The following is a 22,341-nucleotide window of genomic DNA, read 5'->3' as shown; positions in this document are numbered from 1 at the left end:
CCATACATAGGGCTCCATTACTGATGTCACCCATATGTGAGGACTACATCCTGCTGTCCTGGGATAACACCTATTACAAGGTAAGCAATTTTGCTTTATATGTGGAGGCAGGTATATTTTCAAAACACCAGTTTTCCGATACCTCCACCAGTTCACCCAGTCCATCTTCACTGCAACTAGACCCTCTAGTACTTCACTCTGAATTTCCCCAAATCACCCACACCTTCCACCCAAAATTATCAGATGACAAGTCCAATTTCACCTGTCCAAATCAATTAGCAGGTATAAATGTGCACAAGTAAGCTGGTTAATGTATTCACATAAACCTCTTATAAAATAGGAACTTCTGAACCCTTCCCCAAGTGCCCCTAGACTGCCCTTTATTTGCTCAGATAAATGTAGGCACAAAACCAAAAATATGTATCTATTTTTGATATTTACAAAATAGCATGCATACAAATACAGGCTACTTATGCATGTATATACTAATTTTCCATGCATGACACCTTTGAAAATTTGCTTATATGAGGATAACCTTCAAACCTGTTCACAGTAGAACATTTATGTGAATATGTGGATGTGCAGAGATTTACTCTAATATTTTATAAACAGTTTTATAAAATACCACTTAGTTCTGCTCTGAAAATACATGTGCATGTCTCTGTGCAAAGATTTCCAATGTAAGGAAAGTGTGGGGAGTTTTTTTATCTATTTTATACAAACATAATAGAGGAGAAGACCACACTCTACAAGCAATCAGTACATGAAGAAAAGAGTGTGGAAAAATGAAGGTCTAAAATCATTTTGGAAGACAATGAATTCTTTATAATGACAACTCCACTGTTCCAGTATATTCAAAATAAGGGAAATAGAATGATTCCCGGACACGGATTCCATGTTTCGCCCAAAGGCTGCATCGGGAGGGATAGAACAAAGTATTCATAAACATTTACATTCAATAATTCCTCATGTACAGGGACTCCCTGGATCATTCTATTTACCACCAAACCAGCGATAAGCAGAGCTGCTTGGTGATGTGGACAATGGTGGACATTGGCTGAGAAGACTGAATCCACTGCATTACTCTCATGGCAAGGCGGGCCATCAGAGTGACATGCACCGAGGAGGCCATATGACCCAGTAAGATCAGAAAGTGACGTGCAGTTGAGAGTTGTCAAAACTGCAGTTGATGGGCCAGAGAAGCGAGAGTGAGAGCCCGATCCCGGGGTAGGAAGGCTTTCACTTTTAAAGTGTCCAAGTCGGCTCCTATGAACGATAGGGTTTGAGATGGAACTAGCCTGGATTTTGGATAGTTTATGAGGAACCCTAGGGAGATCAGGGTATGCAAAGTGAGTCATAGGGACGTCAGCGCAGTTTGATGAGTGGGAGCCATGATCAACCATTCATCAAGATAGGGCTAGACATGGACACTTTGAGTCCTGAGATAGGCTGCTACCACGACGAGATACTTGGTGAAGACTCGTGGGGCAGATGCTAGGCCGAATGGCAACAGTCGATACCGGAAGTGCCTTGGGCCTACTTGGCAATTGGGTCGGCACTGTATTGTGTTCTAAGTTTGCCTCCGCTTTCACGGTCTTGTTCCAGTCTTGTTACAGCCTTGTTCCAGTATCCTACTGTTCCAGCCTTGTTCCAGCATCCTTCTGTTCCAACGTCTGTCTGTCCATCTCCCCAGGTAGTACCCTCGGACTGTCTCTCTGGTACTGACCTCGGCCTGTTCCTTGACCTTCCTGTCTACTGCCTGCATCCTGATCTCTGCCTGCCTTGTGACATCGTCTGACCTCCGGAACCTAACCTCTGCCTTGTTGACTACTCCTCGGACTGACCCTCGGATTCTGACCTCGGCTGCCATTGACCACGTCTCCTGATTCTGGCTCTGTCCCTTGCCTTGTCATTGCCTATGCTGTTCTGGCCTTCATTGCCTCTCCAGACCAACAGCTCCCTTGCTGTTCATGGGCACGCCTCTCTACTACCTCTCCGGGAGACCCTGCAAGACCCACCTAAGTCCAAGCGGTCTGGGTCCCTACGGGCTCCACCCGGGGGGACCTCGGGCTTCCAATGGTGAAGCTCATCCTAGCCTCTGTCTCATCCTGTGCTCCGCCCCCTGGGGGCAGTTGCTTCCTGGTCCCTACCAAGGAGCCATTCTCCACTGCTCCAGGACAAGTCCACCTACAAGCGCAACAGTTATTTTTTGGAATAGGAGAGTGTTTTTTGAGTATGTGTTGTTGTTATGGGTATAGTGTGACTAGGTGATTTATGATGTAAGTGATTTTGGGTAAAATTTATTTAAATATGATTAAAATATTTTGAGTAAGATTTAGAAATCTTTTTAATATGATACTGGAGAAGTGATTTAAATAATGGGAGATGTACAATATAATAATATTGAAGAATTGTGAAATATATCAGTAGATGTAAATTCTGATGGCTCCCTGTTGAATAAGTGATGATCTGCCTAGATGATACAATTGAATCCCCTGATGAAACCCTGGGTGAAACAGGAGTCTCTTGTCGGGGGAGGAAAATAAATAAGAGGAATTGTTTGGGAGAAGAAAGAAAAAGAAGATCATAAGGATTGTACCACTTAGATGTGGAGGAATTGTTGCAAATAATTTTGAATTTATAGGAATGTTCTAACATTTTTTGACAATAATTAAAATATACTGTTACGACAGGCAAGCAGAAAACTGTATATTGTCAAGACAGGCAACTAGAAAAATGTATATTGTACTGTATTGTATGGATGTGTGGTATGAGTGTGTTTTGATAAATATGTAAGTTGTAATAGCTTTTAACAAAAGATATTTTGATATAAATAAATGTTGTATTATTCATATATACAGGTATGTGGTATATGTTGTTAACAAAGAAAGTAAACATTTCTCTCATTACAAAGGCTGCATGCTTTAATTAAAATAGTGTGAACTGTGTGCAAGCAATGCAGAGTTTCAGCTAGATTTTTCATGAGGCTTCATGGCAGCTAGGATGCACTCCCTTGGCCCAGCTAATCATGAGACAAGCCCACTGGCATCTAAGATGCCATTGGAACCAACATTGGCAACCTATAACTCACAGAATTGCTTGCTCCAACCTTCTTCTTTGGTTCTTACAAACATCCAATCTGCTTTATAAACAACCTTTTCATTCACCCAAAGTTCAAGTCTTAATTACAGTTGCTTCTCCTCACAGTTGGGGAACCCATCTCAATACCATTTGTACTTGGGAAACCTGGACTAAATGAGAGATTACTCTCCATATCAACATCCTAGAACTAGAGGCAATTTTTAATTATAAAGCAATCAGTTGTCCAAATTCAGACAATCAAGTAGCAATGTTCTATAGAAGCAAACAAGGGAGAATGAAATCAATGGGTGTCTGTATGCAAGCTTTCATGATATAGACTTGGGCTATTCAAAGAAAAATACACCTCCTAGGGGTTTATCTATCAGGAAAGGGCAGTATTTTCACTGATGTGCTTAGCTGTCATCTTCAGCCACTCGAATGGTCTCTTCATCCAAGCAAGTACAAATAGGGAACTCCATAAATACATCTTTCGAGTCACTAAGCAATCACAAATTTCCACTTTTTTGCTAAAAAATACCAGCACAAAACTTGATAGCGCAGGATGCTTTTATGGTACCATGGAACAAGAAGCTAATATATGTGTTTCTTCAAGACTCCTTATATCAAAAACAATTTTCAAAATAAGAAAAGACAAGGGGACTATAATATATAGAATTACATTTTGACCTCATCATGCATGTTTTCTGTGGCATCAAAGACTAGCGATGGCTCCACTCATCTATCTTCAGATATTTCCAGATTTATTAACTCAGAACATGAGATGCTTCTTCATCCCTACCTTCAGTCTCTGGTGCTCATAGAGTGGATATTGAGAGTAAAATAATTCAAGCATGATGAGTGACTGTAACTTCAATAGCTTTTCTCCATTTAACTTCACTTCAAGACATATGCAAAGCAGCTATTTGGTCTTCAGTACACATATTCACTAAACATTACTGCCATGCCCAAGACTCTCGCACAAACATTAGCTTTGACTAGGCAGTTTTACAAAATGTATTTAAATAAAAGTTTAAACTATTCTGCCTTCCATTTTTAAAGATTTTTATGGGTTACTAGAATCTTTTATTATCACTTGAAATTAAATACACAATCCTCAGCTAGGGAGTGTCCACTGGTATGACTGTATTTGTACCTGCTTATCCACAGAGAATTGCAACAGTTGTTCTCTGTTGCAGTTAAGTAAGTTCACTTTTATGAAGCCATTTGTTGGACGTTTTCAGGAGCTGGGTGTCATCCAGCCGTATCTATGCCAATGACATCAGTTCTTGATAACTGTTCAGAATGACATAAATGAGGCTGATGATTTCTTAATTTCCTACTCAGTGAAATTTATGATATGGTTTCAGAGGAAAAATCTGATTCTGAATAAAAGTAAAATAGAAATTATTTTTTTGGGCTCTAATATGAAGGAGCTTTGACTGTCCAGCTAGTGCTAGACAATTATGTCACATTGAATTTGTTCTCAATTTCAATAGACTGGGTTCTTTTCTTAGTTAGGGTTTTGAGGTTAGGATTTACTAGAATTTAGTTATGTTTTTTATGTGAATATTATTTTAAATTGATATGTGTCTTAATTTCTATAGTTCGGGTTCCTTTTATTTCGGAATCTCATTCATGATGTTAGATTTTGCTGGAATATTAGTGGTATTTTGCATTGGGTTTTTTTGTCTTTTGTTAATGATGCATTATGCTTTGTTTTAAATTATCCCAATTATGTGTGTTTTATTATTGAAAAATGCTTAGTTGCATTCTCTTTAAGTCCTATATCAAATGTAATAAATAAATAATAATAATTCCAATTTTATCTAAGGTTAAAAGCTTAGGGGTCATATTAGACTCCTATTTTTCTATGGAGGTGTTGCGGTCCCGGGCCATATCCCAGTCCCTCCTCCTATCTCGGGGATGGTCCGGGATGCTGCAGCATCGCTGTGGCCTGGTCAGGCCTGCCTGGCTCCTGCCAGCGGTGCTTCCTCCTCAAGGGAGACACCGCTGATGCTCTGTGGCTGGCCCCGCCCCTTAAGCACGCGCGCAGGGGCTCAATATTTAAAGGGGCCAGCGCGGGAAACCTAGCACCACCCCGGGGATGACGTCAGACACTCTCTGGGGTTAAAACCCTGGAGCTAGCTCCACTCCTTGCCTTGCAAGGAGGTTGACTCCTTGGAGTGTGCTAGTTGCTGTTCCTGTTGTGCTTCCACTGGTTCCTGACTTCGGCATGTTTGTCCACTGGCTTCTGACTTTGGCTCGTCCCCTGGCTTCTGACTTCGGCCCATCTCCTGGTATCCTGCTCACTGCCTGCCTCGACCTTGGTTCGTCTTCAGTTTCTGCTGTCAGCCGCCTGCCCTGAATCCTGGTTTGTTTCTTCTTTCTGCTCTTATTCACCTGGACCGCTCCATCTAGGAGGCCTCGGCTAAGTCCAAGCGGCTCGGGTCCTCATGGGCTCCTCCTGGGTGGAACTCGGGCTTCCAGTGGTGAAGTTCCGGTTGGCCTCCTGGTTCTAGCTTCTCCTCTTCTCTGTCCTCCTGGACTTCTCTTCGGATACTCACCCACAGGAGACCATATGTAAGTCCAAGCGGTCAGGATCCTCAGGGGCTCCTCCCAGAGGGATTTCGGACTTTCAGTGGTGAAGATTTGGCTGGTATCCTGGCTTGGACTGCCTCCCAGTTAGAACCTCCATGTTGGGCCTTCCTACGGTGCCATCATCAGTGCTAGCCAGCTCAAGGGTCCACAAATCCAACAGTTTGCAAGGCCATGGATCCGGTGGACCTTGCCGGCCTCCAGGCCATTCTGGGCATCGCTCAGTGGCTACAACAGCAGCAACATTGTTTAGATGTTCTGATGGCGACAGTGGAGAGTCTAGCAAGCCATCTGAACTCTGTGCCTCCCATAGCACCTCCTGCTTCTGTGTTGGTGCCGAGCCTCGGATCTTCGATGGCTACGCTGCTGCCAGCCCCGTCCAGGTACTCCGAAGAAGCCAAACAATGTTGTGGCTTCCTCAACCAATGTTTGTATGCTTTACTCTCCTGCCAGCACAGTTTTCATCGGATCTGGTGAAGACCAGTTACATCATCTCCCTGCTGGAGGGCAAGGCCATGGCTTGGGCCTCGCCATTATGGGAACATAAGGACCCCATCCTGGGAGACTTGGACCAATTCGTGTCTGCTTTTAAACATATCTTTGATGGGCCGGCTTGCAAGTCTACAGCAGTTTCCGAGTTATTGTGGCTGCGCCAGGGCATCCGCTCACTAGCCGAGTATGTGGTGGAATTCAGTATGTTGGCAACCGAGCTGGACTGGAGGGAGGACAGACTCCATGGGATTTTCTTGGAAGGTTTGTCTTCATGCCTTAGAGATGAGTTGGCAGCAAGAGATCTTCCTGATGATTTAGATGGAATGATTGACCTGGCGGGAAGGATCGACCGCCGACTCCAACAATGCTCCCACAAAGGGAGATCTGCCTGAAGACTGTTGAACTTACCGCCTGCAGGTTCTCGGCCGATGGCTTCCTCCCCTAAGCCTTCAGGCAGCCAAGAGGTAGAGCCCATGCAGTTATGGCGAGGCACTCTCTCCCCGGAGGAAAGAAGATGCCAACGCTCGCTCGGCCTCCTCTTATATTGTGGTAACAAGGGGCATTTCTTGGCTCAATGTGACGAATGCCCAGGAAACACCAGGTCCTAGGTCTTATCGGGGAGCTGACCCTAGGAAATGCCAACATCGCTCCTCAATGAACCGTACTGGTGACCCTAGAATATCCTGGCGGCTCTTTTGATACATTGGCTCTGATTGACTCTGGAGCTGGAGGGAACTTTATCCTTAAGGACCTCGTCCAGCAATTACAGCTAGCCGTGCAGCCCCCTTCTCTCGCCGCTCCGAGTCTCGTCTATTCAAGGAACACTCCTCCTGGGGAGTATTACCACCAACACTCAGCTCTTAACTCTCCACACCGGCCTCCTGCACACTGACGGAATCTCATTCCTCGTACTGGAGAGATCCATTCATCCAATCATCTTGGGCTGGGATACCCTTCAATTCACATTTTGGAGTCCGTCCTGTTTTTCCTCCTGCCTGGCTATGGTCTCACGGCCTTGCGTCCCACTCTTGTCCACCTCTGTGTATATCCCCACACACTATCAGGACTGTCTAGATGACTTTTCTAAGGAGAAGGCTGAACTCCTCCCCCAACATCGGCCCTTCGATTGTGCCATAAGCTTGGTACCAGGTGCCACTCCTCCCAGGGGGCGGGTATACCCCTTGTCACTTCCGGAAACTCAAGCCATGTCCAGCTATATCCAAGAAAATCTAATCCGGGGCTTCATCTGGGCATCCAATTCCCCTGCCGGAGCTGGGTTCTTTTTTGTGGCGAAGAAAGATGGCACACTCAGACCCTGTATAGATTACCGTGGTCTTAACGCTGTCACGCGATGTGACAGATATCCCCTGCCATTGATTCCCGAACTTCTAGACCGCCTACAGGGAGCTAACATTTTCACCAAACTGGACCTTTGGGGAGCGTACAACCTGGTAAGGATATGACCAGGCGATGAGTGGAAAACCGCGTTCAACACGAGGGACGGGCACTATGAGTACTTGGTCATGCATTTCGGCTTGTGCAACACCCCAGCGGTTTTTCAAAACCTGATGAATGAAGTCTTAAGGGAAATGTTGCACACCTCCGTCATAGTATCTTTGGACAATGTACTGATTTATTCTAAGGACCTGGCCACGCACCGCCTGTATGTTCGACAAGTACTACAAATACTGCAAGACAATGGTATCTATGCCAAACTAGAGAAATGCCAATTTGAACAAGAATCTTTGCCATTTCTGGGATACATTGTGTCCTCCACAGGTTTCTACATGGATCCAGACAAAGTAGCGGCTATCAGGAATTGGCCTCGACTGATGGGAATCAAGGCCTTCCAACACTTACTTGGGTTCGCCAACTTTTACCGCCAGTTTATACCACATCACTCCCAGATGGTGGCTCCATTCACTGCCCTTACCAAGAAAGGCGCTGATGCCAAAGATTGGTCTCAAGTGGTGCAAAGTGCATTCCTGGAGCTGAAGAGAGCCTTTCTCTGTGACGTATGCCTCCGCCATCCAGACCTTCAGCGTTAGTTTGTTGTGGAGGTTGATGCATCCGCCCTTTCGGTAGGAGCGGTCCTAAGCCAAGTATCCAGTAAAGGCAAAACGTTGCCATGTTCCTACTTCTCTTGGAAGTTTTCACCTGCTAAAAAGAACTATGGTATTAGGGACAAGAAGCTGTTGGCCATTAAGCTGGCATTTGAAGAATGGCGCCAATGGCTAGAAGGGGCCCGACATCCTGTTATTGTCTATACGGATCACAAGAACCTAGAATTTCTGTGCCGAGCCCAATGCCTCAACCCCCGACAAGCTCGGTGGTCCCTATTCTTTAGCCAGTTCAACTTCTTTCTCCGCTACAGACCAGCCTCTAAGAACGTTTGGGCGGATGCTTTCTCCCGCACTGCAGAGACTGAGGATACCCCCAATCTGCCTCAATACATCCTAGACCCTGCCAAGGTCCTCCTTGCACTTTCAGAGGTGGTTCCCATGGGCAAGATGGTGGTGCCCGCTCGCTTGCACAAGAAGGTGTTGTCAAGGGCTCATGACTCGCTGACTGGTGGCTGCGAGTCATCCTGGAATCGCCCGGACCTTGAATCGCCCGGACCTTGGAATTACTGACCGAGTATTACTGGTGGCCTCAGGTAAAGAAGGACATTTGTTTATATGTCAGTTCCTGTCCTACTTGCACTCGACAAAAACCCCTGCCTGGCCATCCCTGGGGGCTCCTTCAACCGTTACCCATTCCAACAGAGCCTTGGACCCATCTGTCCACTGACTTCATAGTGGACTTGCCCTCTTCAGATGAGAAAACCATGATATGGGTCACGGTCGACAGATTTTTGAAAATGGCTCACTTTATGCCCCTTACCAAGTTGCCAACCGCGCCTGAACTCACGCAACTCTTTACTCAGCACATCTTTCATCTACACAGGATCCCCCTCCATATTACTTTGGACAGAGGTTCACAGTTAACAGCCATATACTGGAAAGCTCTCTCCAAAAGGTTTGGGGTCCAACTGGACTTCACTACGGCCTTCCACCCACAAGGCAATGGCCAGGCGGAATGTACAAACCAAACCTTAAAAGCATTCCTTCGAGCCTTCGTAGGGGACCAACAAAACGACTGGGTGGCTTTACTATCTTGGGCAGAATTCTCCTATAACCACCATCATCACTCTGCTACCAACAGGTCTCCCTTCCATTTAGTCTACAGGAAGCGACTTAGACCTCCCTTGCCCTTGCCTCTAACAGTTCCATCCCCTGTGGCAGAGCTCACAGCATGACAGTTGCATGACCTTTGGAAATCCACTCAGGAGAAACTATGACAGACTACCGCTACCGCAAAGAAATATGCAGACAGACTATGACGTCCTGCTCCTGTATTTCTCCCTGGGGATAAGGTGTGGCTGAGCACCAAGAACATTTGACTGCGGATTCCCTCCATGCAGCTGGCTCCTAGGTATATCAGCCCGTTCACCATAGTGGAGCGAGTTGGCGCAGTTTCCTACCATCTATGCCATCCTTCCACCCTGAAGATTCACAACGTCTTCCATGTGCTGCTCTTCAAGCCTTTGATCCTGTCGATTTTCCACGACAAACCTCCTGAGCCCACCAAACCGGCAGCTGAACAGGACATCATCTATCAAGTGAAGGAGGTATTGGATGTGCGGTTCCACCATTGTAGATGGGAATACCTCCTAGGGATGTGCAGAGGGACGCCATATGTTGCATTCGGGATTCGGATTTGTCAGGGGGCAGATATGTTGCATTCGGCCGTATGGTGCCCCGATACGTTAATATGTCGATTTCTATTCGCTACCCCATTAAAATTAAATTAACTACAAACCCCCCCTCCTGACCCCCCCCCCAAGACTTACCAAAACTCCCTGGGGGTCCAGCGGGGGGTCCGGGAGCCATCCCCTGCACTCACACCCTCGGTGCCAGCTGGACCACCAGGGACTTTTGGCAAGTCTTGGGGGACCCTCCTGACCCCCACAAGGCTTGCCATAAGTCCTGCGGGGGTCCGGGAGTGACCTCCTGCACTCCGGCCGTCAGATGCCAGTACTCAAAATGGCGCCGATCGCCTTTGCCCTCATTATGTCACAGGGGCCGACCGCTGGACTTTTGGCAAGCCTTGTGGGGGTCAGGAGGGTCCCCCAAGACTTGCCAAAAGTCCCTTGTGGTCCAGCGGGGGTCCGGGAGCGACCTCCTGCACTCGGACCGTTGGCTGCCAGTAATCAAAATGGCGCCAATAGCCTTTGCCCATACTATGTCACAGGGGCTACCGGTGCCTTTGGTCAGCCTCTGTCACATGGTAGGAGCACAAGATGGCACCGATGGCCATGAGACAGGGGCTGACCAATGGCACCGGTAGTCCCTGTGACATAGTAGGTCAAAGGCTATCGGTGCCATTTTGAAACTGGCATCGAGGGTGTGAGTGCAGGGGATGGCTCCTGGACCCCTCGATGGACCACCAGGGAGTATTGGTAAGTCTTGGGGGGGTGGTCAGGAGGGTGGGGGATGTGTTTAAATTGGTTTCTTTAGGCGGCCGAATAATTCGTCGAAGATTCGTCTATTCGTGGGGAATCGCGATACATTTTGCTTCCCCATGAATACAATGAATATGGCCACATCAGTTGTGGATTGCCAATATGAGGGACCGAATGCACACCCCTAATACCTCCTCTCCTGGGAGGGGTGTGGCCCTGAAGAGAATACTTGGGAGCCGGCCTCCAACATGCTAGACAAAATTCTTCTTCGCCAGTTCCACTCGGACCATCCTGCGAAGCCCAAACCCCCAGGAATGAGGCATAAGGGGCAACTTGGTACTGTTGCGGTCCCGGGCCATACCCTGGTCCCTTCTCCTACCTTGGGGATGGTCCGGGATGCTGCGGCATCGCTGTGGCCTGGTCGGGCCTGCCTGGCTCCTCCCCGCAGCGCTTCCTCCTCGAGGGAGACGCCGCCGATGCGCTGTGGCTGGCCCCGCCCGCTGGACCCCGCATGCAGGGGCTCATCATTTAAAGGGGCCAGCGCTGGAAACCTAGCACCGCCCCGGGGATGTCGTCAGATGCTCTCAGGGGTTAAAACCCTGCAACTAGCTTCACTCCTTGCCTTGCAATGAGGTTGACTCCTTGGAGTGTGCTAGTTGCTGTTCCTGTCATGCTTCAACTGGTTCCTGACTTTGGCTCGTCCACTGGCTTCTGACTTCGGCTCATCCCCTGGCTTCTGACTTTGGCCTGTCTCCTGGTATCCTGCTCACTGCCTGCCTTGACCTTGGTTCTTCAGTTTCTGCTGTCAGCTGCCTGCCCTGAATCTTGGTTTGTTCCTTCTTTCTGCTCTTCTTCGCCCGGACTGCTCAATCCAGGAGGCCTCGCCTAAGTCCAAGCGGCTCGGGTCCTCACAGGCTCTTCCTGGGGGGATCTCAGGCTTCCAGTGGTGAAGTTCCGGTTGGCCTCCTGGTTCTAGCTTCTCCTCTTCTCCGTCCTCCTGGACTTCTCTTTGGATACTCACCCTCAGGAGACCGTACGTAAGTCCAAGTGGTGCGGATCCTCAAGGGCTCCCCCCGGGAGGATTTCAGACTTCCAGTGGTAAAGATTCGACTGGTCTCCTGGCTTGGACCGCCTCCCAGCTACTACCTCCATGGTGGGCCTTCCCACGGTGCCATCATCTGGGCTAGCCGGCTCAAGGGTCCACGAATCGAACAGGAGGATCATGTAGGTCTTTCATCAACTTCAGCCTTTTCTAGATTCCCAGGCTTAAAATTTGTGGTGATTGCTTTAGTTATTTCAGTCTATTTTTTAATTTATTTCACTGATTTATAGTCTGCAAGTCACAGAGCATCAATGCAGTTTACAAACAATACAATAAAACATACAGTATGGGGCGGATTTTCAAGGGTTACGCAAGTATATTATGCGCGTAACCCTGAAAACCCGCTCCTGCGCGCGCAAGCCCAGGATGCGCGTATGTCCCGGGACTTTGAAAAAATGATGAATCCCGTGAAAAAGGGAGCAGGTGGGCAAAGGGGGGACGGGCCTGCGAAAGGCCGCAGCTATTCGCACCGTGGTGGTGTGATTTCGCCAGCCGAGGTGTGACCAGCTGCAACCTTTCATGCAAATAGTGCCACCATAAAAGGTAGTGCTATTTGCCATGCTACTGCTGGCGATAATGTTCCTCACATTAACGCTGGCAGCGGTGCCGCGGCCGACTCCTCCCCCTCCCCACCCCGACTCCTCCCCTCCCTGCCCCGACTCCTTCCCTCCAGCTTTTTTGCATCCTATCGCACGTGAAAAGGCCCTTTTCGCATGCGATAGGGGTTTATCACGTGTGCTAGGCCCTAATGCATGCGATAAATGTTTAGAAAATAACCCCCTTTATTGGTTACTAGTTGTTGAGAGGGCAAAGTTTAAATTACTAGTCATTGCTTTTTGTTCTATGAGAAGCAATTGCCCTATTTATTTATGGGATAAACTAGATTGGTACAGGTCTGGGGGCCATTGAAATCTTCACAGGGCCATTTCTTAGAAGCGGCCTCTGCCCAAAAGGCATGTTTGAAAGGATAGGCTACATAGGCTTTTTCAGTTGCAGTCCTTAATGTGGAATAGTTTTCCAATGCTGGTCAGAGAAAAGTTGAATTCTCAGAAATTTTGTAAGCATGTTAAGGCATGTTTATTTCCTAAAGTGGTATGGTTTTGTTAGATCAGTGGCTGTTTCAGTTTATTATGAGTATCAATAGTAGTTTTATATTTTATTTTGTTTTTAATTTTTATTATATTTTTGTTTTGTTGATTAAGGATGTATGTGAACTGTTTTAATTACTTTTACTGAATATGCAGTATATAAGGGAAAGATTTACCAAGCTGCGAAAAGGCAATATCACAAGGTAAACAGCATGAAACTGCATTAAATGCTGTTTATTGTGCAATATCACAATATATAACAAAATATTTCCTCCCTTTACAGAAATAAGCTGCTTTGCATGCATTTGCATGCCTAAAATTCCTTAAAGTATGCAAAGCAGCTTATGCATAGGCAATCCAATGCTAAAATAAGCCTCATAATTTTATTATGTTTGAAAGAGGTGTAGTTATTTCCTGAGGGAGCATCGGGCCACTAATGCAAGTCCCTGATGCTCTTGTGGAAAAATGAAAGGACCAAGGTGCCCGATATAACCTCTTAAAAACAAAAAAATCATTCCGGGGTGAATGTTAATCTTCACTCCCTGCCCCCCCCACTCCACCACCTACCAAGGTGGCTTTGCTCTCCCCAAGCTCCAAAAGCCCCATGGACATCCCCTTCAAGCCCCAAAAGCCCCATTGACATAGAATTGCCTCCTACACCCCCCTCAGCACATCACTACTCCTGCTTCCAAATATTATAAAATCCCTGGTATCTGGTGTTCCCCCACTACCCCAACCCCCACAAATAGTGCTCTGGTGATCTGGGAGGCAGGTGGACCCCCACTCCTAATCCCCAGTACCTTGAAAATATGTCTTTGATAGTCAGCTGGGGGCCTGGGGTGCTCCTAGCCCTGGGCTTGATCGGCATTATTTTTCAAAATGGCGCCAACCTGAGCTTGCCCATATCACAAGGCGTAGGTCTGATCCCTGGACCTTGCCTCGTCATATAATAGGATCAAGGTCAAGTTGGTGCCATTTTTCAAAATGGTGCCAACGAGGCCAGGGCACTCCGGGCCCCCAACTGACTATGAAAGACATCTTTTTTAGGTACTGGAGATTAGGGGTGGGGATTCACCTGCCACCACAGACCACCAGGGTATTATTTTGGGGGGTTAGGGGGTGGGGAGATGTTGTGGAATACTAGACACTAGGGATTTTATAATATTTGGAGGGGAGTAGGGATGAGCTGAGGAGGGACTGGGGGGAAATTCTATGTTAATGGAGCTTTTGAGATTGAAGGGGAGGGGTGGAGAAGGGAAAGGGCTGTGGTTGCACAGGTGGCATTTCTTTATTTTTCATTTCAGGGGGGGCAGAACCACCTCAGTAGGCGGTGGGGGGAGGCAGGTGGGAATCAATATCAACCACTGGGGTGATTTTTTTTTTATTGAATGTTAACATATAATACAAGTATCCACTCGTAAGGTAATTGCTTAAGTACAGAAAGGCAATAAAGAATTACATAATCAAAAATCAATATTCCCATCAACTAATTAATCTAATTTCCTGTACTTAATATAATAAAAGAAATTCAGGAGAGCTAAGAAATTCAGGAGAGCACATCTTAACACATAATTCTTTTATATCTAATCCTGATGGTCTGAACAGAGCCATCACTTTAATTTTAACTATCACTCATGCACAGAGTCTAACTAGGAGGGCCATGAGAGTTTAAGAAGGACCTTAACTGCAAAGGAACCTCTGTTAACTGCAAAAAGACATCTGTTCTTGAAATTGTTTACAGCATTTACAAGGGAAATTGAGTTTAAACTTTGCTCCTATACGTAATGCCTCCTCTCTCATATTCAAAAACAATTTCCTTCTGACCTGAGTTTGTTTTACTAGATCGGGTTAACACCAGATTTTATGGCCGAAAAATAAAACATGGCTGTTTTGGAAATAATGCTTGAAAATATTATTTTTATCAATCAGAAAAGCAAAAGAGACTAATAAAGGTCTCCTTTGCGTTACTACCAATTCACATGACGATTCCAATAGCAATGACAAAGCAGATAAAGATTGTTCTTGATTTTCAGGACTTTGTTGTCTAGAGTAAAGATAATAAGCCTTTTTTATTACTGGCTTAGTTTCTTATTTATTTATTTAATAGTTTTTATATACCGGCATTCATCCAAGGATATCGCGTCGGTTTACAGTGAAAACAAAACAAAACAAAACGTCAGAGCGTTGTACATAGAACATGGTAGTAATAATTATGAACTAATATAAAATAGCTATGAAAATAGTAACGTAATACATATAACAAGTTTATAATGATTATGAACTAGTATATAATACTTAACCGGGAAAGTTTAGGTAGTTTAAATGGAAGAATATAGATTAGAGGGAAAGGGGAGAGGGAAGGAGAGGGGAGGGAGAGGAAGGGGGGGGAGGAGGAGGGAGTATCGGACATGGAGAGGGAGTTAGAAGAGTTGCATCATGAGTAATGCAGGCAGCTTGGATAAAGTTTAAAGTGCTTGTAAGGTAGGTGGAGGGTGTTGAGATGAAACAGGAGGGATCATGTGTAGGCTTTAGTGAATAGCCACGTTTTAAGTTTTTTTTTGAAGGTTTTCGGGAATTGTTCATGCCTTAGTTCAGTGGGCATAGAGTTTCATAAGGTAGGGCCAGCTAGGGACAAGGCGCGGGCCTTAGAAGATGAATATTTATAGTGTTGGGGTGAAGGGGTTTGTAAGGTAGCCAGGTATGAATTTCTGATTGGCCTATTAGAAGTATGAAATTGCAGAGAATTATTGAACCAATTCATTTCTGGTTTGTGAAGGGATTTGTGTATGAGGGTTAAAACCTTATATTTATTTATTTATTTATTTATTTATTTATTTAAAATTTTTATATACCGACATTCATCCAGGATATCACATCGGTTTACAGTGTAACACAAACAAACGCCAGGCATGGCCATGTAATCGTTTAAGAATGGGTGTAATATGTTCCTTAGCAGTCGTGTTAGTAAGAATGCGAGCGGCTGTGTTCTGTAGAATTTGTAATGGATTGATGGAGTTTTTGGGAAGTCCTAATAGCAGGGCATTACAGTAGTCAATTTTAGAGAATAACAGGCACTTTCAAAACCTGTGCAACATAAAACTTAAACAAATCAAGTGGTGCTATGTTTTTCAAAACAGGAAAGTTTAAGAAGTGCAAATGATGTCCTCTAATATTATTCTCTATTTTTTTCCAACCTTCTGTTTACTTCATTTTCACTTTGAATTAGGGGTGGGGATTCACCTGCCACCACAGACCACTAGGGTATTATTTTGGGGGGTTAGGGGGTGGGGAGATGGTGGGGAACACTAGACACTAGGGATTTTATAATATTTGGAGGGGAGTAGGGATGAGCTGAGGAGGGACTGGGGGGAAATTCTATGTTAATGGAGCTTTTGGGATTGAAGGGGAGGGGTGGAGAAGGGAAAGGACCGTGGTTGCACAGGTGGCATTTATTTTTCATTTCGGGGGGGGCAGTGCCACCTCAGTAGGCGGTGGGGGGAGGCAGGTAGGAATCAATATCAACCACTGGGGTGATTTTATTATGCCTTTTGGGGAGGGCCATTTTTCAGGCCACCGGCCCTTTAAGTCATGGCAGCCCAGGCTGAGGTGGGCCACCATTGCATGGGAAGGGACAGAATCATGGCACATTTTTTTATTGCACACTTTTGCGATAAAAATTCATGCCACGGTACAGCTGCAATAATTTGTCAGGAGGGGCCAAATTCGTGAGGATGTCCCCCTGCAATATTTGGCCCCTTCCATGGTATACTATCATAGTTTAGTAAATCTACCTATAAATTTGTTAAATAACAAGAGGCTTATTTTTTTTTATATTTGATTGTTATGGATTTTTCCAAAACAAGTATCCAGCATGATCATCAAACTTCATGTAGAACTGGAATTGTGACTGACTGTGTTTCATTCTGTCTTTTTTTTAAGCTATGTGTAGGACATCACTGTGTAAGTGTTCGGAGCATAGGTGCAAAATGTTTTCCAGATGTTCATTGCAATGGGAAAGGAGTAAGTAATTAAAACATTTTTATACAATGGATATTTAATGTATGTTTAAGTGGTGAAAAAAATCTTTAGACTTGAAAAAGCACATTCCTGTGGTATCAGCTTTATAATACCACAGGAATCATTGTCAAGCAAAAGAATTTGGTGTAAGGACTAGCTCATTTTCCTTATTTTCATACTGGCTAGAGCCTGGGGTGCCACTGAAGTAGCCCTTGCAGCCCTCTAGTGAATGGACAAGCTTTCTTATTTGAGACAGTGGCAATTTTAGTTCTACATGTGGGAGTAATTAAAAAAAATTCCCTTGATCTTGTAGAGGAATTTTTATTTTATTTTAAATAATTTATATTCCACCTTATCTGGACAAGTAGTTCAGGGTGGAATCTAAATAGAAGCAATATTTTTTTTAGCAAACTTATCATTCCAGATGCATATTATATACCACAACAAATCTTTGTTGTAGCTGCTGTAGGAGAAAATTATGTTCATGGTAGAGTCACTGTATTGTGTTATATTGTATGTGGTTGCATATGTTGTTGATGAACATTTTATGGTAAGACAGAAGGCTTATAAAATGCTTGTATTTATGTACAGAATAATTTTCAAAGGAAAATGCAAATGTAACATACTATTGTAGCAATTTTCAAAAGTCCATTTATTCTCATTAAATATTTGTAGTGCGGATAAAAGGCTTTTTAACATTGCTACAGTATTTGCTATTGAATTGTCAGTAGGTTTTATCTATATTGTATATATTTAATGCAGGTAAATGAGTTTTTAAAAATTGCTACAGTAGTATATTACATTCACATTTTCCTTTGAAAATTACCCCATCAGAGTATTTAATTCTTTTTGGCCCAGCAATTATTGTGCCACTCCTATGAGCTTCCAGCTCAATTGCTGCCAGCCTCTTTTGAGTTATGGCACCGTGAGCCTTTGTTCACATCTACCCAGGGTTTTTTCCTACCCAGGTTTACCCTCCCAAATAAGTCCAGGCATTGCAGTGACAGTCCTCAGTCAGTGACATAGAATGAGACATCCTTTGGAACTTGATAAGCATGAATGCTAAGTCTTGCCACTAAGTATCATCTTTGTGCAACGACTGAGGCTCCTATGCCATCCCAGGGCTGTGAAAGCTGTTTTTCTTTGCTGCATCCTAAGCTCCAGCTGACTCAAGGAACAGGAGGTGAGCTTCTGAATTGAACCTGGGGCTTCTGCATGTGCACTGCCACTGGACCAACCTCTAAGTCATATATTTTTGAAATTTCAGATAGCTTACTCTGATATCACCAGGTAAGTAAATATATAGGGAGAAAGAGATTCACAGATATAGATGTAGATATACCGTATATAGACATCTATATAATTGTTTTTGACTTGGCAACGTCCTGCTATTTTGATCTTCCTGCTCAATTGGAACTAGTGTTTGTTGGGGTTACAGCACCATGAGCCTTTATTCACAACTGCTTAGGCTTTCCTTCTTTATTATCAGTAATCAGAGTAGCAATTAGTCAAACTACACACCATGGCTCCCTACAGAACCCAATGAGTGTGTTTGCTGAGAGCAGCAGAATAGCAGATTGGAAATAAAATAAATGTAAAAAAACAATAGAAGAAAGATAAATGCAAAATCAATTTATTTTCTAATACACAAAGACAAAATATTTATATTTAAATAAAACCACCCTGGTCATGTTTCACAAGAACTGCCTGCTTCAGGGAAACATTTAAAACAATTAAAAAAATCAAACATGAGACCACGTGACCTGATGAGCGGGTAGGCAGCAAGCTCACCGCGCTCCCGGCTCCCCCGTCAAAAACAGCTAATAAACCGGCGAATTAAGCGTGCATCGTGGCGGCTCCAGCAGACATAACCCCACATCAAACCACCCTCGATTCTTTTTTCAATAGTGGTGAACCTGGGATGGCTTCTAAACCACAGCGCCGAGAAAAAATTTCGAGTCGGCAAACCGAAGGCAAGATGGCCGCCGGACCCCCGAGCCCTGGCACGCCGAAGGAATCTACAGATCTCGTGGGAGAGGTTACACAGGCAGTAGTCCAGGCACTGGAACCTCGATTCTCGGACCTGGCTCAAAAAATAAATTCAGGTAATGAAACTTTACAAGAAATAAAAACTCAAGTAGCAGACACGCAGCAGCGCATAGCTGATGTGGAAACTGAAACCCAAAATCTTCTGCAACACCAAGAAAAGCTTATAAAACAGGTGCACTCCCTTGAAGATAAAGTGGAGGACTTAGAAAATAGGTCCAGAAGAAACAATTTAAGATTTGTGGGTTTCCCCGAGGCTGTGCTTGATAAAGACCTAGCAAAAATCTTGGAAACATGGTTGTTAACTGAACTGGGCCTGACAGAGCTCCTGGGCAGTGTTACTGTAGAACGAGCGCATAGAATGGGGATCAAAAAATCAGATGCCCTGAAACCCAGGGTGGTGATCGCACGCTATTTGAATTTTTGTCATAAAACTGTGATCCTTCAAGCTTTTCGGCGCCATGCTAATCTCACATACGAAGGCTGTAAAATCATGATTTTTCAGGATTACTCAGCAGCGGTATCTGCTAAGCGCCGAGAGTACTCGCCATTATGTGCTGAGTTAGTGAACAGAAAGATCAGGTTTATGCTGCAGTATCCGGCCAAACTAAGATTGGAACATAATGGGGCCTGGCGCAACTTCGAATCTGTAGAAGCCGCCAAACAATTCCTGGCAAGCGCCTCCACTCCGCAATGACGCTGGCACGCTGGCTATTTCAGTGTTCACTTTTTCTTCTCCTATTAGGAGACGACGGACCTGTTAAAACTCTTGGTTTCGCCTTTTGTATTTACTACCTATGCACAATGTTTAAAACAGGGGATTTATGCTTTATATGTTACTGTTCGGCTTAGAACCCGGTTGGTTACTGTATGCTTGACTGAAGATGGGGGGGCCGGTAAGGCACAATTGTGGTCTTCTTTCTCCGTTCTATGGAGGATTTAGGGGATTTCACATTTATTGGGTTGGGTAGGGGGGAAGAGGGGGGGAGAGGGTCTTGGGGGAGCGCTCTTTTTTATTGCATAATAGCACTACCTATTTTTGAGGTCTATAGGAACTTGTTCACCAGATTGAATTGGTACCAGAGCTTGAGCTTGAGGACCCTGGTCGTAGTACCCCTAGGCTGGGAGGGGTGCGCTTCCTGGGTTAAGATTTACGTCCTAAAGAAGTTATTCATGGTCAGTTCCCAGATAGACTATGGCTGAAAAGTTTCGTTGTGTTTCCTGGAATGTAGCGGGATTGGGTTCGCCTGTTAAGCGGGCTAAAGTTTTACAAGCCTTGCAGCGACACAAAGCAAAAATCGCCTTTCTACAGGAGACGCACCTGAGTGCTTCAGAAAGCCAGAAACTGTCCCGGGATTGGGTAGGAAAGGTGTTCTATTCCCCTGCACAGAATAGAAAAGGGGGGGTCGCCATCTTGATTGGAAAAAGTGCAGTGTTTGAGGAGACTCAGGTACTGGCAGACGGGGAGGGTCGCTATGTGCTAATCATAGGGAAATTATTTGGTGAAGAGGTCACGTTATGCAGTGTCTACGCCCCGAATGTGTATCAACACAGTTTCTTCACCCGCTTAACCCAACTCATCACACATCATAGTAAAGGGATAGTATTATTAGCTGGTGATTTTAATCAAGTAGCAGATCATACTCTGGACAGCTCCAATTCCACGTCACAATCTCGGCCTTCCACCCGTAAAGGGATTCCATTTCTTTGCAATCAACTGCATTTAGTTGACCCATGGCGAATATTGCATCCGGAAGAGAGAGACTATACACACATTGCTAGGGCGCACAATTCAATGTCCAGAATAGATTATATTTTTACTACACCACATGGCTTCAACAAAATAGCTACAGCAGAGATTGGGCCTGCAGAGTGTTCGGACCATGCCTTAATATGGATAGAGGCCTTTATTGGGGGCCCAAAAGCCTCTAAGGCTCGATGGCGATTCCCTGACCATCTCTCTGAGGATAAAGACTTTCAAGTCTTCCTTAAAGAGAAATGGGATAACTATATGTACCATAATTCCCAACATCAAAATAACCCGGCTTTATTGTGGGAGGCGGGGAAAGCTACTATGAGGGGCGAGATCATTGCCTATGTTATAAGACAACGGAAAGCCGCTAGCAAACAATTAATCGATCTTGGCAGAGCTGTTCAAAAGGCAAAAAGAACCATGATAGCCCACCCTGCTCCCCAATCTAAACAGAATTACAGAGACCTAGTGACTACCTTAAACTGTTATATTCATCAGAGAACACAACATGATATCCTTTTTCATTCCCATCGGCTATATAGGTTTGGCAATAAAATGGGTAAATTGTTGGCTAACCAAGTACGTGCACACAGAGGAACAGCTTTTATAGCAGCCCTTCAGGATCCACAAGGCTCTAGACATACGTCCGGCCCCAAAATTTGTGCATTATTCAGAGAATTTTATAAGACTCTGTATGCAGAGGAACCACGACCCCAAGCAAAGCAAATTGAGGAAAATGTTTTCAGCTCTCTCTCCCTGCCTATTCTTACTCAGAATCAATTGGACTTCCTGAATGCCCCAATAACAGAGAAGGAAATTTGGGATGAGATAGGGGCCAGTCAGTCCCACAAAGCCCCGGGCCCAGATGGTCTTAATGCGGACTATTATAAATTACTGAAAACCGAGATTGCGGGTCCCCTACAATTATATTTCTCTACAGTAGCACAAACAGGGTTCACAGCAGAAGCTACTATGGCCTATATCACGGTCCTTCCAAAAAGCAGTAAAGACCCACTGAGTCCGGCCTCCTACCACCCAATCTCACTCTTAAATTATGATGTCAAATTATTTGCAAGAATCCTAGCTACCAGGATGAGTGTAGTCCTACCCCACCTCATATCCAGCAGCCAAGTGGGTTTTGTGAAGGGCCGTAAAGCCAGTAAACATATATTAAGTTTGTGGGCTGCTATGACTTACTGCTCGGCTCGAGCAATCCCAGCATTAGCAGTGGGATTTGACGCTGAAAAAGCCTTCGACCGGGTGAATTGGGCGTACATGTTTTCTGTATTACAAAGATTTGGCTTTCAAGGGTCGATCCTCCAAAATATATTTCAACTTTACCGGCAGCCGCAATCGATAATTGTGGCAAATGGATTATTGTCAGCCCCATTTGAATTGAATTGAGGAGTCAGACAAGGATGCCCGCTTTCTCCTCTGTTATATATCCTTACATTAGACCCACTTCTCAGGGCCATTAATTCAGATCCGGTAGTAGAGGGGTTCCGAGTGGGGGGAACCTGCTTTAAAGTAGCTGCATTTGCCGATGATGTGCTCATATTTGTTTTAAATCCTTTGTCTTCCTTACCCCGAGTATTGGAACTGCAGACGCTATTTGGCAAATTCTCGGGTTTAAAAATAAATACCGACAAATCTGAGGCCATTG

The 22,341-nt window shown here is 44.9% G+C and overlaps 1 protein-coding gene across 1 annotated transcript in view; it reads left to right on the top strand.

The window, feature by feature from the left end:
- The window catches only part of LOC115092722 (disintegrin and metalloproteinase domain-containing protein 9-like), a 268,135-nt gene that overhangs the window by 186,589 nt on the left and 59,205 nt on the right, over positions 1-22,341 (top strand). The window contains exon 4 of the mRNA XM_029603966.1: positions 16,802-16,882. Within this exon, the coding sequence (XP_029459826.1) occupies positions 16,802-16,882 (81 nt within the window). The remainder of the gene's footprint in view (positions 1-16,801; positions 16,883-22,341) is intronic.

The sequence above is a fragment of the Rhinatrema bivittatum genome, chromosome 5 (assembly GCF_901001135.1).
Source record: "Rhinatrema bivittatum chromosome 5, aRhiBiv1.1, whole genome shotgun sequence".
Classification (NCBI taxonomy): Eukaryota; Metazoa; Chordata; class Amphibia; order Gymnophiona; family Rhinatrematidae; genus Rhinatrema; species Rhinatrema bivittatum.
This window is presented reverse-complemented; position numbering and strand designations above follow the sequence as displayed.